Genomic DNA, 16,110 nt, shown 5'->3' on the forward strand with positions numbered 1-16,110 from the left:
GGTCAGTTTGAATTTTTTCTTGACCTAGTTTTGCTTTGCTTTACAGTTTACAGGCACCCAGAAAGTCAATGCAAAACACTAATAAATTTGAGTTTATTAAATGGCTTTGCTATGCAATTGGTATGTTTATGTCTGTGTTGCAATGACATAGCAACAAAATTATCCCTGATTTCAAGGAATCCATTTGCAAAATCACTTCTTTTTGCTTTCTCTAGAACTCAGAAACAGCAATAACAACTAAGCAAAAAGCATGTGAATGACCCGGTCAAAGAAGTTTGGCTAGCTGTTGGCTTAACCCAATTTCTGCACACTCTTAAGTCTAATAATTAGTAGTAGTTCTTAAAGATCTCAAATCACATTTGCCAAGAGTAGAGGTATTAGTCTTGTGTCCTAGACAAGTTCTTTTTAGGTAATCACTTTTGTCTACTTACAATTCCCCAGCATTCCCAGTAGTATGTGGCAGTGTTCTTGCATTCCTATACAAAACTGTGGTGAAATGTTGCTCTCTGCAGTTAAAATATTGCTATGTTCTACTCCAGAGGTGATTGCTTCTGTGAAGTTATTCCTGTATATGTATTTGGTCGTTTGTAAAGCATCCTAAGATCCTTTAGGATAGAAAATGCTATATTAAATTTTCAGAATGGAGAGGGGTAACTCGTGGTGTACCCCAAGGATCAGTCCTAGGACCAATCCTATTCAACTTATTCATAAATGATCTGGAGAAAGGGTAAAAAGTGAGGTGGCAAAGTTTGCAGATGGTACTAAACTGCTCAAGATAGTTAAGACCAAAGCAGACTGTGAAGAACTTCAAAAAGATCTCACAAAACTAAGTGACTGGGCAACAAAATGGCAAATGAAATTTCATGTGGATAAATGTAAAGTAATGCAAATGGGAAAAAATATCCCAACTGTACATACAATATGATGGGGGCTAATTTAGCTACAGTTTAAACAGGAAAGAGATCTTGGAGTCACCGTGGATAGTTCTCTGAAGATGTCCATGAAGTGTGCAGCGGCAGTCAAAAAAGCAAATGGGATGTTACGAATCATTAAAAAAGGGATAGAGAATAAGACGGAGAATATCTTATTGCCCTTATTGCCCATGGTATGCCCACATCTTGAGTACTGCGTACAGATATGGTCCCCTCATCTCAAAAAAGATATACTGGCATTAGAAAAGGTTCAGAAAAGGGCAACTAAAATGATTAGGGTTTTGGAACGGGTCCCATATGAGGAGAGATTAAAGAGGCCAGGACTTTTCAGCTTGGAAAAGAGGAGACTATGGGGGGATATGATAGAGATATATAAAATCATGAGTGATGTGAAGAAAGTGAATAAGGAAAAGTCATTTACTTGTTCCCATAATATAAGAACTAGGGGCCACCAAATGAAACTAATGGCAGCAGGTTTAAAACAAATAAAAGGAAGTTCTTCTTCACTCAGCGCACAGTCAACCTGTGGAACTGCTTGCCTGAGGAGGTTGTGAAGGCTAGGACTATAACAGGGTTTAAAAGAGAACTGGATAAATTCATGGAGGTTAAGTCCATTAATGGTTATTAGCCAGGATGGGTAAGGAATGGTGTCCCTAGCCTCTCTTTGTCAGAGAATGGAGATGGATGGCAGGAGAGAGATCACTAGATCATTACCTGTTAGGTGCTCCAGAGGGAGTGAACCTGGCATTGGCCACTGTCGGTAGACAGGATACTGGGCTGGGTGGTCCTTTGGTCTGACCCAGTATAGCCATTCTTATGTTCTTATATTAGATATTGTTTATTATTTGTGTTTTTCTTGATGTAACCTTAGATTTCAGTTCCTGAAGCAGATGAGAAGAATGAAACACTTAGGGATGAAGATAATCGTGATCACCATATAAATCGAAGAGAGATAACTGCCAATGAAGGAGATGTACATACTTTGGTAAGCGCTATAGTGCTCTTGCACTGACATATTTCAGATGTCATCTTTTGCTCTTTTGATGAAGAGATGAAAACTGTGGAAATAGTTTTATAAAGGAAAAAAATGCATTTGATAATCTAGGGCCTTGTTTTTTCCATTTTTAGTGGAACATAGCTAATTATGCAATCAGTTAGTTAGATGTCTGAATGCATTTGTGCCCACAATTATTTGCAGGCATGGGAATTGAGTTGAGACCTTTTTCAATGTCAGGGTCTCCATAGACTATGCTTTTCTGTGGAGTTAGGAGATTGACAGTTGGATGGAGGAGGTATGAGAAATTGGGGTAGCTGAGGAGAGGTATAATGACTGGATGAACCCTGGGGGCATCTTCACAGCCCTGGATTGCAGTGACATCAGAGCATACTCTGCCTAACTGACCAATGGACTTTCTGCTCTCCTGCTCCTGATGTTTGCAGGGACCTGTCCCTGTTTTCTGGGTAACAGCAGGGAGTGGGAAAATTTCTGAGTTCTTGCGGCCTCTCAGCTCCCAAGGGGACCCATTATCCACAGGAAGTGTGTGGATCATCTATGTTTCTCTTTGAAAAGTGCCAGTAGTGCTAGATAGAGGGATTTGGGGGATCGACTCTGCAGAAGGGGGAAAAAGTAATAATATAGTAATAATGTAGTGAGTCCGCTTTATCTAGTAGGGAGGGAGCAAATGTAAAGGGAATCCAGGGTGGAGGGTGGTTATGGTTTAATGGGGACTCTTTAGAAAGGATGATTCTAAAAAATGTTTTAATGGTTTGGAACCATCAAGCTGTGTATCCGCCTGTTAGATACTGTCTTGTTGCTGTCACACATGTCTTCCTTCCATCCCTCCCCTTTTCTTTCTCTTGTTTGTTATGCTCGGTTCTTGTTCCTTGTCTTTAATTGGCTAGGGCAGGGACCGTGTCCAACTAGTGTTTGTACAGCACCTGTAACCTGAGGCTGCAGAAATGGACAGTGAATTTCTCCCCATTTCTGTGGAATGAATCTGTCAGACCTTTGGGAAGGGCAGTCTGCTGGATCTGCCTGGGAGAAGTGGTGGGAGTTCTGGGATTGGTGCTCTGCTCAAGAGGCAAGCATCAAGGCAGAGCCACCCGAACACAATGGGTTTCAGCAGATCCCCCAATACCTCACATGGCGTGCTTTATTTACAATATCACAATCCCAGGATTATTTGCTATAACGCCTTGGTGGGGAGAGGAAAAAGAAAAGGATTAAAATGTATCTGCATCCTATGTTGGAGGGAGTGGGTCTGTGAAGGAGAAAATGGGGATTATCTGATCGGGGGGCGGGAGGAAGAGTTAAGATCTGACAGTCTGATTCTTCTCCACATAACAGCTCCAAACGCCTATACCTCCAGTTGCCAAACACTCCTTTCTTAAGAGCCACTGCCTTTGCCCAGCCTTCCTAATAGCTTGGTTGGACTCTCTAACCACCAAAAATTATATCCTGTATCTGGAGTCTGTATTTTAGCATTTTCAGGAAGACTGATTACAGGTAGGTTCCATTTAAAATGCAACCTGCACTGTCTGCAATAACCCCAATAGCTTCCCCTAATTAGAAGAGGAGGTACTGCAGAATAGCAAATAGTGAATTTTAACAGCACCTATTATAGATGATACAATACAGTAGGTTTCTTCAGTCTCTAACATCTATGATTTATTATTATGTGAGATATTCCAATTAATTCACTAGCTTGATGAATAACTCAGTGTTTCAAACAACTCTGAGACAGGTTAAATCAAGGAGAGAGAGTTTCTGAGTGACAAGAATATGCTGCCAGTTTAAGTTTTTATCTTCTACTCTTTCCCTCCAAGGCAGGGTGATGGTTGCATCCAAATGGTATTGTATAAGCATAGCTACAGTTCTGAATGTCACGTCAAAAAGGAAGGGGAAAAGAAGCAGCCTTGTTTTGTTCCTCTTTCAGGAACTGTTGATGATCTAATCCCATTAGATAATAGGATGCTAGTGGAAAATAGAAATGTTTAATCCAGGTTAGAAAAGCTAACCAAACTCTGAATTTCCTTGGCATTATTTACAGATAAGGAACTGTGATGGGATTCCTGGGGTGCAGCTTGGGACTGTGGGATCGCTGTGCCCCCTTAACTCTCTCCAGCCTGGGCTGTCTCTCACAATGCCGTGCTAGTGACCAGCAGCAAACCCCTCCAGGCGCTGTTATTGCTCAGCACAACAGCATGTGGAGCTCCTCACCCAGCGAGATTGCATGAATCCTCCCAGAGCCACTCATGAATCACACAGGGAAAGGCACTAGCCAAATCCTCCCCAGCTCCCAGCCTTGTACCTCGGGAATATACCGTCTTGCACTGCTCAAGACCCTTTCTTGAGCAATGCAAGTTTATTAATTGATTCACCACTTCATCAATGGAAAGTGGATATACACCAGCCTTTGTCAACCTGAGCAGATTTACCAAACACTTCAGGCAAACTCACTGGTAAAGATAAACAGTAAAACTAGTTTATTGACTACAAAAGATAGGCAAAAGGTCAGAGTGGTTACCAAAATAAAATTAAAATATAAACACGCAATTTAAACTCTCAATCCTAATAGACTGGGCAACATCTAGGTTAAGCAGTTTTTCTCATCCCACTGGATATTGCAATTAATAGTATGCAGTTTTCACCCTTGAAACCTGGACCAGTCTTCTCTGTTGCAGTCTTCAGTCTTTGGAGTGTCCTTATTGCTTGCAGCATAGGGGGAGGAGAAAAGGTGAAACATGGTCCCCCTGTGTTCTATTTTATACCCTTAGTCCCTGTGCTTGGAGAACACAAGAACAGGCACGTGTGATGGTCCAGGCATGTCATTAAATTGTAACTCCTCTGCTGGACAAAGGCTGGTGGTGTGTGTTCTGCACTCACCCGGGCGTTGGTTACCTCCCTTGTCATTGTCTCTGGAGAGCTAGTATCTGGGCACTTTCCAAACCCACAGCATATTTTAGTGAAAACCATACAACACAATTCTTATAATTTTATATGCATTAATGATGCACATATTTAGATGGAACAATGGGTTTCAGCAGATCCCCTGATACCTCACATGACATGCCTTATTTGCAATCTCACAATTATGAGATGAGGAACATGGGGGTTACAGGGCGCTCCCTCAAGGTATAGAGTGTCACAGGGTCACTTTCCCTTACTGAAGGCCTTTTGTTCAGTTTATCAACAATGAAGCAGCAGAATGTTTCATCGGTGTCTGATACAGCAGGTGGAATCTTTGGCATAAATCTTTTTCTAAAACCTCTATGACCTTTGTATGAAGGGCAACAACACTGAAGCCCTTAGGTTGTGCAGTTATTTGGCACATGGTACACAATAAAATGAGAAGCCAAAACTTCCACAGTTTCTAGAACAGAGAGAGAAAGTAAAGCAGTCTAGTCAGTTATCATATTAACAGGAATAATTTCTATTTGAAATAATTTTTTAGCTGTGTTCTCTGGGATTGGAGGATACTACGTTCTGAAAGGATTTGTGCTTCTTGTTTAAGGGCATTTATCTTAAATAATGGAATTTGGCCTTTACATGTTGCACAGTCTTCTGTAACAATAATTATATTGCATCATGAGTTTGTGATGCCCAACTGTGAAATACAATGCTATGTAAATCTATAACTGAGACTACATCAGGTACAAGTACCATATTTTGTAGAAATATGTAGCCTTTCTAATTCACACACTGAACAATTACAAACGCCAACATTCAGTGAGAGTTCAGATCAGCACACATCTTACTAAAGTATACATCTGTAATGGATATCCTGGAATTGCCAACAAATGTTTCCAATAGAGATAAGGAGGTGTTAGTACCATTATACAAGGCACTGGTGAGACCTCATCTGGAATATTGTGTGCAATTCTGGTCTCCCATGTTTAAGAAAGATGAATTCAAACTGGAACAGGTACAGAGAAGGGCTACTAGGATGATCCGAGGAATGGAAAACCTGTCTTATGAAAGGAGACTCAAGGAGCTTGGCTTGTTTAGCTTAACCAAACGAAGGCTGAGGGGAGATATGATTGCTCTCTATAAATATATCAGAGGGATAAATACCACATAGGGAGAAGAATTATTTAAGCTCAGTACCAATGTGTACACAAGAACAAATGGATATAAACTGGCCATCAGGAAGTTTAGACTTGAAATTAGATGAAGGTTTCTAACCATCAGAGGAGTGAAGTTCTGGAACAGCCTTCCAAGGGAAGCAGTGGGGGCAAAAGACATATCTGGCTTCAAGACTAAGCTTGATAACTTTATGGAAGAGATGATATGATGGGATAGTCTAATTTTGGCAATTAATTGATCTTAAGCTATTAGCGGTAGATATGCCCAGTGGCCTGTGATGGGATGGTAGATGGGGTGGGATTTGAGTTACTGCAGAGAATTCTTTCCTGGGTATTTGGCTGGTGAGTCTTGCCCATATGCTCAGGGTTTAGCTGATCACCATATTTGGGGTCGGGAAGGAATTTTCCTCCAGGGCAAATTGGCAGAGGCCCCGGGGGGGGGGGGGCTTCGCCTTCCTCCGCAGCGTGGGGCATGGGTCACTTGCTGGAGGATTCTCTGCACCTCGAAGTCTTTAAACCACGATTTGAGGACTTCAATAGCTCAGACATAGGTTAGAGGTTTGTTACAGGAGTTGGTGGGTGAGATTCTGTGGACTGCATTGTGCAGGAGGTCAGACTAGACAATCATAATGGTTCCTTCTGACTTTAAAGTCTATGATTCTATTATTCTAATCATGGTACAAAGGGGCCTTAAAATTGGGTTAAATCAATGTTTAATTGCAAAATTATGGAATTTCACTATGGATTTCCTAGTCACATTTTAATATAGAAATTATCTGTGTAGCAATTGATGTACTGTCATTTGTGTCTTTAAGACTGAATGTAGACATAGTAATGCATTTTCATCAGTGAGGTAACCATTCCTCTTGTCATACGTAGGGCTGTGGAACTGCTGAATGTTTAAAGATAGTCTGCCAAGTTGGACGCCTGGAGAGGGGAAAAAGCACAATATTGTATGTTAAATCCCGCCTTTGGACCCAGACCTTTATGAACGTAAGTGCCTATTAATAATTCACAATCTCTCCCCGCTTCTGAAACATGAAAAGTCTTTTTACATCCAGCATGTAAAATCAATTTTATTTTTTTTGCACAGAAAGAAAACCAGAATCATTCGTACTCACTCAAGTCATCAGCCTCATTCAGTGTCATAGAGTTCCCTTACAAGAACCTTTCATTTGAAGATATCCATAATTCTACAGTAGTAAGTCATTTATGTCTGAACATGGTTTGACCCAATGCACATTCAGCTGAAATTAATATAAGAAATAAAATGATCAAAATGAAGCACATACATTCATCTTCATAATGCTACTAAATTTTAACTAACTCTTAGTTTTATATATTAAAATTATTTATACATATAAAATTAAGAATAAAACATTTTCAATCTGAAAACTAGAATTCTAGCATTTGGCATGTAGGCTTTCATAATCTATATTGACAATACTGTGTGCAAATAGACCTGATTAATAGATATAAATCAGTCTACATACTGACAGTCCTGAATCATTCAAAGAGCCTATAAAACTTGTTCTGATGTTCAGGATTATATTTAGTCTTTTATTCGGAAATACAATTTACTGATGTCTCAGTGGTGGTACTACCAAACATATCTTAAAGCCCAATTCTGCAGACATATGTGATAAATGCTATTTATCATTTGTCTTTGATGGCTTCACCTGCTTTTTGCCTACTAATCTATCTGCTGGGACTGCTGCTAATATTCCAAATCTTAGAGATGCTTTCCAACACCTAACATGTCACAGGGCTTTCCCCCCCCCCTTTAACTCTTCCAGAGAAATATTCCCTTCTCCCCCTCCCCACCCATGCCCATTACACTTGCTAGACCCCAGAATGGACAGTGTTAAGTCCTGCACCATTGACAGATGTGAAGTCCAATATTTTGTGACTAACCTGGTGCAATAAGAAAACCAGGAATGGTAGAAATCTTTAGTTTTCTAGTCCTTGTAGAGTGGGAGAATTTGAACTTTAAAATTGATATTATTATTTATTACTATTTATTATTACTAATCATTAATAATAATAATCTGGTACTGCAGTCGTGCCCAACAGCCCCAGTGAAGAACCAGAACTCTATTTCACTAGGCAGTGTACAAATGCAGAACAAAAAGATGAGCTCTGCTCCAAACAGCTTAACCATCAAAGTATAAGGCAGTAGACAACAGGGTGATACAAAGAGGAGGAGAAACAATTAGAAAGCGGTGGTCATCATGACAAACAGCGATCACGGCTCACCAGCTCTGTAACCATTGTCAAGATTTTTGTAGGCCTCACAGCAAAAGAGAGTTTTTACAGAGGGATTTGGAAGAGGACATTCTTATAGAGAATCTGGTTTCTAAAATATATTGGTTACAATTTTCCTCTCCTTCCAAGCCCTATAAGGTTTGATTCTTGGTATTGAGGGGTTCCTAACTTTAAAATAAAATGCCAAAAATACTTTTAAAAACTATGAAACATTTGTGAGATACCACAATTCTGTAAAATGTCAAGCATATACAAAATATGCATTTAGTATGATACAAAGGCTTTTTCATAGTCTTGGATAATGTGGCTACTTCCAACTCGGGCTGATAAAGCCTTTTTGCCATCATATATTCTCTATCAATTTACAGAAGTGCCATCTCATCCAAAAGAAATGTTAATTCATGGTGAGTTAGGATGTGTTTTAAATATGACCAGTTAAAAATACATATGTCTCAAACTGTGTGGACAAACTCATTCATGCCATTACCTAATAAAATGTGATCTGTTGTGTTTTTCATTAGGTTACCACAAATATCACCTGGGGCATTCAACCACAGCCCATGCCAGTGCCAGTGTGGGTTATAATTTTGGCTGTCTTAGCAGGATTATTGCTCCTGGCTGTTTTAGTCTTTGTAATGTACAGGGTAAGCATTATACTTTGGGAGGGGCGGGGGTGTCCATTATTGATATGTTACTGAAAATGACACTAGTAATTTGGTCCTAAACAGTCTGAATATGTTTATCTATTGGGCAAACTGCAGAGTCCATCCATTCATCCTAGGTTGTTGAGAAAGGGAGGAGTTGCAATAAGGGTTGGTGTTTGTGGGAGGACTGGGCTGTTGTTTGGCTCTGTTTCCTTTTTCAGTTAGGATTTCCTGGTTTTAGAGGATGAGCTGAAACTAGAGAGTATGGAGGAAAACCCAAGTGACTGAGTAGTTAGGTTGTTTCTTACGCGCTCACACAGTGAGAAATGGCTTGTAAATGACATGACTGTCACTTTCCAAATATGTGTGATTCTCCAAATTACAGATGGGGTTCTTCAAACGGGTGCGACCGCCTCAGGAAGAACAAGAAAGAGAACAGCTGCAACCCCATGAAAACGGCGAAGGAACGTCAGAAGCTTAAAAAGAGTTTTATCTGTGTAACATATTGAAACTGTAAAAATGCCAGCATCTTGGTTACAAATTTTGATTTCCCTCTTAAGGAACAGACACTCCATGACTGCACTACTGCTGATGTCTTTTGGCATTCGGAATAGCCTTAACTACAAATTAAAAGCAATAAATTTAAATCTTCCCCTGTATTAATCACATTAATAGATGTGACTAATGCATATGCACTGATTTGGATGTCAAAAACATACATGATATTTAGTGCCATGATTTTGCTAATCTAATTTCAGGAGACACTGTTCTTTGATGCACAGACAAGTGTTGTACAAACGGCTACGTAGATTTCACTAAGCTCTGTAAACCAGCAGTTCCCATAGTTCATTGCTAGATTTAGTATGTTCTCTGTTGATGGACATTTATGTTCAGACACTACACTTAATTTTCAAGCTCTCAGTGGCTAGATGCACAAAATGGGTATAGGTTGTTTTACAAATCTGCCTTGATTGCAAAGCTTTTCTGTCCTTAGACCTCTTGCTGATGATTTCCCCCAAAAAAGTATACATGGGAATATTCAGCAGGATCATTTCCATTTGCCATCTCTTCTGCATGCTGGTCTCCCTTTCTGTAAGGAGTTGGGGGTTAGCTTCCTCCATGGGACCATTTCTCCTTCCCCTCCCACTCCTCTTGATTTCATAGATGGTGCTCCACAGGTCTTGGTCTGCATTTTTAACCCAATATAGTTACACTGATACAAACCCTAGTGTGGATGTTGTTATATCAATATAAAGGTTCCTTCTACCAGGATAGCTTAGTACCCTCCTAAACAGAAATAAACTATACCAGTATAAATTCCTTTATGCCAATGTAACTGTGTCCACACAAGTGGTGTTATACTACTTAACTATATCAGGATAGTTGAACTGATTAAACTGTTGTATTTGACAAGCTCTAAGAGTAACAGCAAGGACAGAGCACTTTGGCATGTATTCTAGGTTGCTTGGGGCAGCATCTCTCCACTGTAAATACCCCAAATGACTAGAGAACTTTTTTGCTGCAAGTTACCTGAAGTTAATAGCTTGTTTAGACTTTCATTTCTGCCTCATGTCTGGTTTTTGGAAAACCAGGACTGATTTTCACTCTTCATTGCATTCTTCTTAGCTGAACCACTATTGTATCTGCGTTATTACTGAGAAAGTCCAAAGTTAGTAGAGGGTTAATTTGTATATTGGACAGCTTGCTTTTTTTATCCATTTACATATTGTTTTAAATAGCTGTTTAAGTGAAAGTACTTTATAATGGAAATCCTAGCCTCACTGAAGTAATGGAATTTACCCACAGCCTTTAATTATATAGTATTGTTATTATAATCATAGAGGGAGGAATCAGGACCCATGGCATTAGGGGCACGTCCATAAGACATCTGGGGGTGAGCCTCCCACCCTGGGTCCACAGAGTTGCTCTAGTGGAGCTCATGTTAGCACTCTAAAAATAGATGTTTTGATCTTGCATCGTGGTCCAGAATTCAGGCTCTTTAGCCCATCCCATCCCACCCCACCCTGGCTTCAGAATGCAAGCTCCAACCTGAGCCATGTACACAGCTATTTTCACAGTGCTTGTGCAAACCCTGCTAACCTGAATCTGTGGACCCAGGCTGGGAGGCTGGGTCCCCGACGCAGAGTAGACGTGCCCTAGATGGCCTTGTTGTATGTGTTTTAAGATGAGACAGGAGTAATTATTTTGTTAAATTCAGCTTCAGTCAAGGCTTGATCCGGCAGTTATACTGCACACCTGATTCCCATTGCCATTAGTGGGAAATCTGCACACACAAGGACCATTGGATTCTTTGGGTCCAGTCTGAAACTTAGGCTAAGCCTAGAGTTGAAGAGACTATCAGCAGAGAAAACATGGCTCTGATTCTGCAAACACGTATGTGCTTAAAGCACATGAGTAGCCACAGTGATTTGAAATCAGCAGGACAACTCACCTATCTAAGGATGAGCACAGGACTGAGGCCATTATGGGGAGACGGAGAAAAGTACAGGAAAGCTCAGCTCATCTGGGAGGGGTATTAACATTAGTATTAACTACCCCTTGATTTTAGGGTCACGAAAGCGTGTCATTTCTTGGCATTTAGGGTACAAAGGTATCATTTCAGCACAACTGCTGTAACTATGGAAACTTCCATCTGTACTAAGTTACGTAAAGTAATATTTCTTGAAATTATTTGTATTTCTTATGTTCTACTAAAGAATAACAGCAAATAATTGCCTCCCCTCTTTGATTAAAATCCCTGTACATTCACTAATCTCCAGTTTCATTGTTAGAAAACAGTAACGTAGCTGCAGTGTTCAGGTTACATCATGAATTCAACTGTGCACACAGCCCCCAGTTCAGGACAAGTTAAGCATATGCTTAAAGGATATTTTGAACAGGGATAGTTTCCTGAATTGAGGTCTTTGTGTTTACAATCTAGATTTGGCAATAAGATTATAGAATTTATATTTTCTACTGTCATAATAGTTTTCGTAGTGGCCTACAAAAGCTATTTGTATTCTTATAGCAAATGTTTTATAATGTCCACTTTTTTATAAAGAAAATGTGATATTTTTGTATGCAATGAATGCACCTGAATCAAGTGCTGTGCATAAAATCATATGGCAGATAGCGTATTTAGTCCTCTTTTCAGAGAAATTCATTTCATACGTCCAAATTCATGTATATGCACTAACATGTGCAATTATTTAGCCTAAGAGCAATTAAAAAAATCCAGATCTTTTATGAGTTTATATAACTACTCCAACTTACATTATTGCAGCTTTTTATGGTGTATCTTAAAAAGTTAAAATTTATATTGAGAAATTTATATGTCTGGTACCATACTTTGGCAAGATTCATGAGGTGTAAGGATGTAAACTCACTTGTAGGTTTAAATTTGTCTTTCAAAAAACACTATTAAAGTTCAATAGTAGATATATTGTTGTTAAGCACAAGTGGGAAGCCAAACTTTATAGATATATGTATATATAAAATCAAAAATCAAAATCTTTTATAAATGTTCCAAATGTCTATATTAGACTTGTATTTCTATCCTTTAAATTTATGATTGACTAAACGACCTTGGTGCTTTTGATACTTTTAAAGAAAGTCTGCTACTGTATTTCCTTTCTTTACTAAAAATTTTGATAACTCTTTACATATAGCTAAGATTTAAATCCAAACTAAGATTTTAGTATTAGTTATTCCTAAAATTGTGTCCAGCCTTGAATACTTGTAACCTTGTTAAAATGAACTCTCATAAGTATCTTTTGAACGTATTTCAGCTGGAACTAGGGGATTCTTGGTGCTTTTGAAATGTTCACTTTATTAATATATAGTTATGAAAGTGTAGAGCTTTACACAGCAAAAAATGCATTAAAGAAGTTTTTTTAGGAGTGTCCGCTACTATTTCAGAGAGGTTAAAAGAGATTTTGACCATTTTGGGGGGAGGAGGGAGAAAGATTCAAATTGTATAACATCTTGTTTTAGAACCAGTGCTCATGCCAGAGGGAGCTATTGGGTATCACTACTGAGCACTACCAAATCGCATCAGAGAGCAGCATTAGCATGGACAAAATCTAGTCAACTCTGTCTTACTGCAGAGTAAGGCCTGTTCCAAAGTCCTATGAACTCAACAGGAGATTTTCCATTTACTTCAGTTGGGCTGCTCATGTACAATGCAGCTGTCTGTGAATGGGAAAGAATTAAGGTTATGTAATAGGAAAATGGCAGCCCAGAATAAATGGGTAGGTGGCAGAATGTGCACTGATCTTGTCGCTTTCGTGGGGAGATAAGGGCTTCTTTCTCTTGTTGACGCAAGAGCTGAGAAACAAGTTTTGTGCACTGTGTACTCCTACCACAAAGAAATGCAACCTTTTGTTCCTTTTAAGATCTAATCCTGGGAGATGCTGAGCTCTCGCAGTTCCTTGGGATCTGAACTTTTTGGTACTCAGTCCCTAGATTTTAGTTCTCATGTGCAATATAACATTATAATCTGATCTAATTCACTGCCAAGTTGTTTTTAAGTTTAATAGGCCTGACCTAAGACGTGATGTAGCATTTGTTGACTTACAGTAGTCAATATTTTTAAGAACCTTTTACAAAACAAATGTATTAAATTGAGTTGATACATGAATGCTGTAGAAAGAGTTTTGATGACCCACATTGGGTGAGACATAATGAGTATATATTCTAAAGTTTATCAATTGCTAACTCATTGGTTTGGGTTAATGAGATTTGGTACAATGTTTTTCTCTAAATCCATTGTGGAAAATTTGACTAGTGACTGTACAATAATGTATTTGAGTCTGTAGTGCTACTACTGTTTCATATGTTTGTGCCTCTTATTTCAGTGTAATTTTTTTCAAAAGGTATTTGAAACTTTTTAATACTAGCAAAGGAAATCTAAGTTTAAATGCATTGTCCTTGTAAAAATATTTTACATTATGGTTGAATAACTTGACCCTTGACTTTTGCAAAATAAATAAAGATTTAACATAACATTAGAAACTGCAATGACAATATTAGTTGAGTGGCCCTTTCTGATCCATAAAGGAAATTTACTTGTTATGACAATGCTGTTTTGAAAATGTAACATTTAATTCTTCATTTTATAACAGACCAGTTTTTGCATGCATTTTGCTAGTGCAATGTTGTCTGCACAAGCAGAAAATTAACTTACTAACAAGACTGCCACAAATTTGGGCCACTAAAGTTCTTAGCTGTTGGATAAATATATTCATGAATCAAATGGAAATATTTTCAAGTTACAAAATTGTTTCAAGGGGCCTTACAGAACATTTAAAGAGAGCAATATTCATTTTCAGCCACCTTATTTTTATTAAAATATAAATCACACAAATTGTGTATTGCAGCAGGCAGAACTGCATTAGCATCAGATATGGCTAGCAAGCCTGCCTTATTTTCCTTTTTAAGTCAATTTTTAATCCCAGAAATCCACTGATACCTTACAATTTAAAATGATTTCATTGGGTTATATTTGTTTAGCTCTATATTCAATTTTAGAAATAATTTAAAATATTCATGATTGGATAAACAGATTTTCAAAATCTGATTGTAAATGTTAGATTGATTATTAGAATTTTGAAATAAAATATCTCAATAAAAAAATCTTCTCTGAATTCTTTCAAAGGAATATGCACTTTTAAAAAGTTATATAAAATAGTCGGTGGAAAAGTTCCGGAGTAGCTGCTTGCAGCCCACAAGGATTCATTGAGTATTAAAAGGTGCACATAACACATACGTCACTTTCTCAGCTGAAGTTGCACTTCCAACAAGGGGATTTGTTACTGCAGTAAGGGGAAAGAGAAGCTGGTTGCAATCTATTTTCTCTCATTACTGGATGACAAACATCTTGCATATCTCAATATCAGGAAGTTACATCTGCAAGGATTCCATGTTTTAGAGTAGCAGCCGTGTTAGTCTGTATTCGCAAAAAAGATAGATTTCTACTCCATACGGCTAAATTCAGTGCCTTGCATAATAACAGGTTTCAGAGTAGCAGCTCTGTTAGTCCATGGTCATTATTTTATTGATGGAAAACAGTCACTTTTTATCCTTTTCTTAAATGTGTAAAGTCTGGGAACAAGTGTTTCATTTTCTAGTTGTACATATTAGGACAATTTAATTTCTTGGATTGTTTTCAAATTAACTGTATTCATCTTTATGTTCTGGGTGATTGATTGTAAATATTTTGCTGGACAAAATAAAGGGGGGCATATTTTTCTTTTGACTGAATATATGTTTAGTTAGGAAGTAGAGCTAACTGAAATTTTTCTAAATTTCAAAAGAATGCGTGTGTGTGTGCGCGCTGGTTTTTCAATCAGTTTAGATTGGTAGATATTCAAAAATTTAGTGGAAACTTTTTTTGGCATTTTTCAACTGGCTCTATAAGACGCAACATCTGCACACAGAACAGATAGAACACACTTACATACAGCTCAGGTGGTCAGGTTGCACCTTTTGACCCAGTCCAGAATAGACTTATGCATGTGCTTCCCTTTACACACTGAGTAGTACTATTGTCAGGGCTTTAATGTTCCCTCAGTTCTGCTTCTTTTGAAGACCATGACATGTTGACTGCAGTAGAAATAGGAGGAGTACTTGTGGCACCTTAGAGACTAACAAATTTATTTGGCCATAAGCTTTCGTGGGCAAAAACCCACTTCATCGGATGCATGCAGTGGAAAATACAGTAGGAAGATATATGTATACACACAGGGAACATGAAAAAATGGGTGTTGCCATACCAACTGTAACAAGACCAATTAAGGTGGGCTATTATCAGAAGGAGGAAAAAACCTTTTGTAGTGATAATCAGGATGGCCCATTTCAAACAGTTGAGAAGAAGGTGAGAGTAACAGTGTGTGTGGGGGGGGGAATTAGCATGGGGAAATAGTTTTTACTTTGTGTAACGATCCATCCACTCCCAGTCTTTATTCAAGCCTAATTTAATGGTGTCCAGTTTGCAAATTAATTCCAATTCTGCAGTATCTTGTTGGAGTCTGTTTCTGAAGTTTTTTTTGTTGGAGAATTGTGACTTTTAGGTCTGAAATTGAGTGACCCGGGAGGTTAAAGTGTTCTCTGACTGGTTTTTGAATGTTATAATTCTTGACGTCTGATTTGTGTCCATTTATTCTTTCGCGTAGAGATTGTCTGGT

General features: G+C 38.5%; 1 protein-coding gene across 1 annotated transcript in view; it reads left to right on the plus strand.

Moving 5' to 3' along the window:
• The window catches only part of ITGAV (integrin subunit alpha V), a 93,377-nt gene extending 78,806 nt beyond the window's left edge, over positions 1-14,571 (plus strand). Inside the window, exons 26-30 of the mRNA XM_038422732.2 lie at positions 1,804-1,917; positions 6,897-7,010; positions 7,111-7,218; positions 8,804-8,926; positions 9,312-14,571. Of these exons, the coding sequence (XP_038278660.1) occupies positions 1,804-1,917; positions 6,897-7,010; positions 7,111-7,218; positions 8,804-8,926; positions 9,312-9,407 (555 nt within the window). The 3' untranslated portion in view covers positions 9,408-14,571. The remainder of the gene's footprint in view (positions 1-1,803; positions 1,918-6,896; positions 7,011-7,110; positions 7,219-8,803; positions 8,927-9,311) is intronic.
• The last annotated feature ends 1,539 nt before the right edge of the window (positions 14,572-16,110 follow it).

This window comes from Dermochelys coriacea, chromosome 11 (genome assembly GCF_009764565.3).
Source record: "Dermochelys coriacea isolate rDerCor1 chromosome 11, rDerCor1.pri.v4, whole genome shotgun sequence".
NCBI classification, from domain to species: Eukaryota; Metazoa; Chordata; order Testudines; family Dermochelyidae; genus Dermochelys; species Dermochelys coriacea.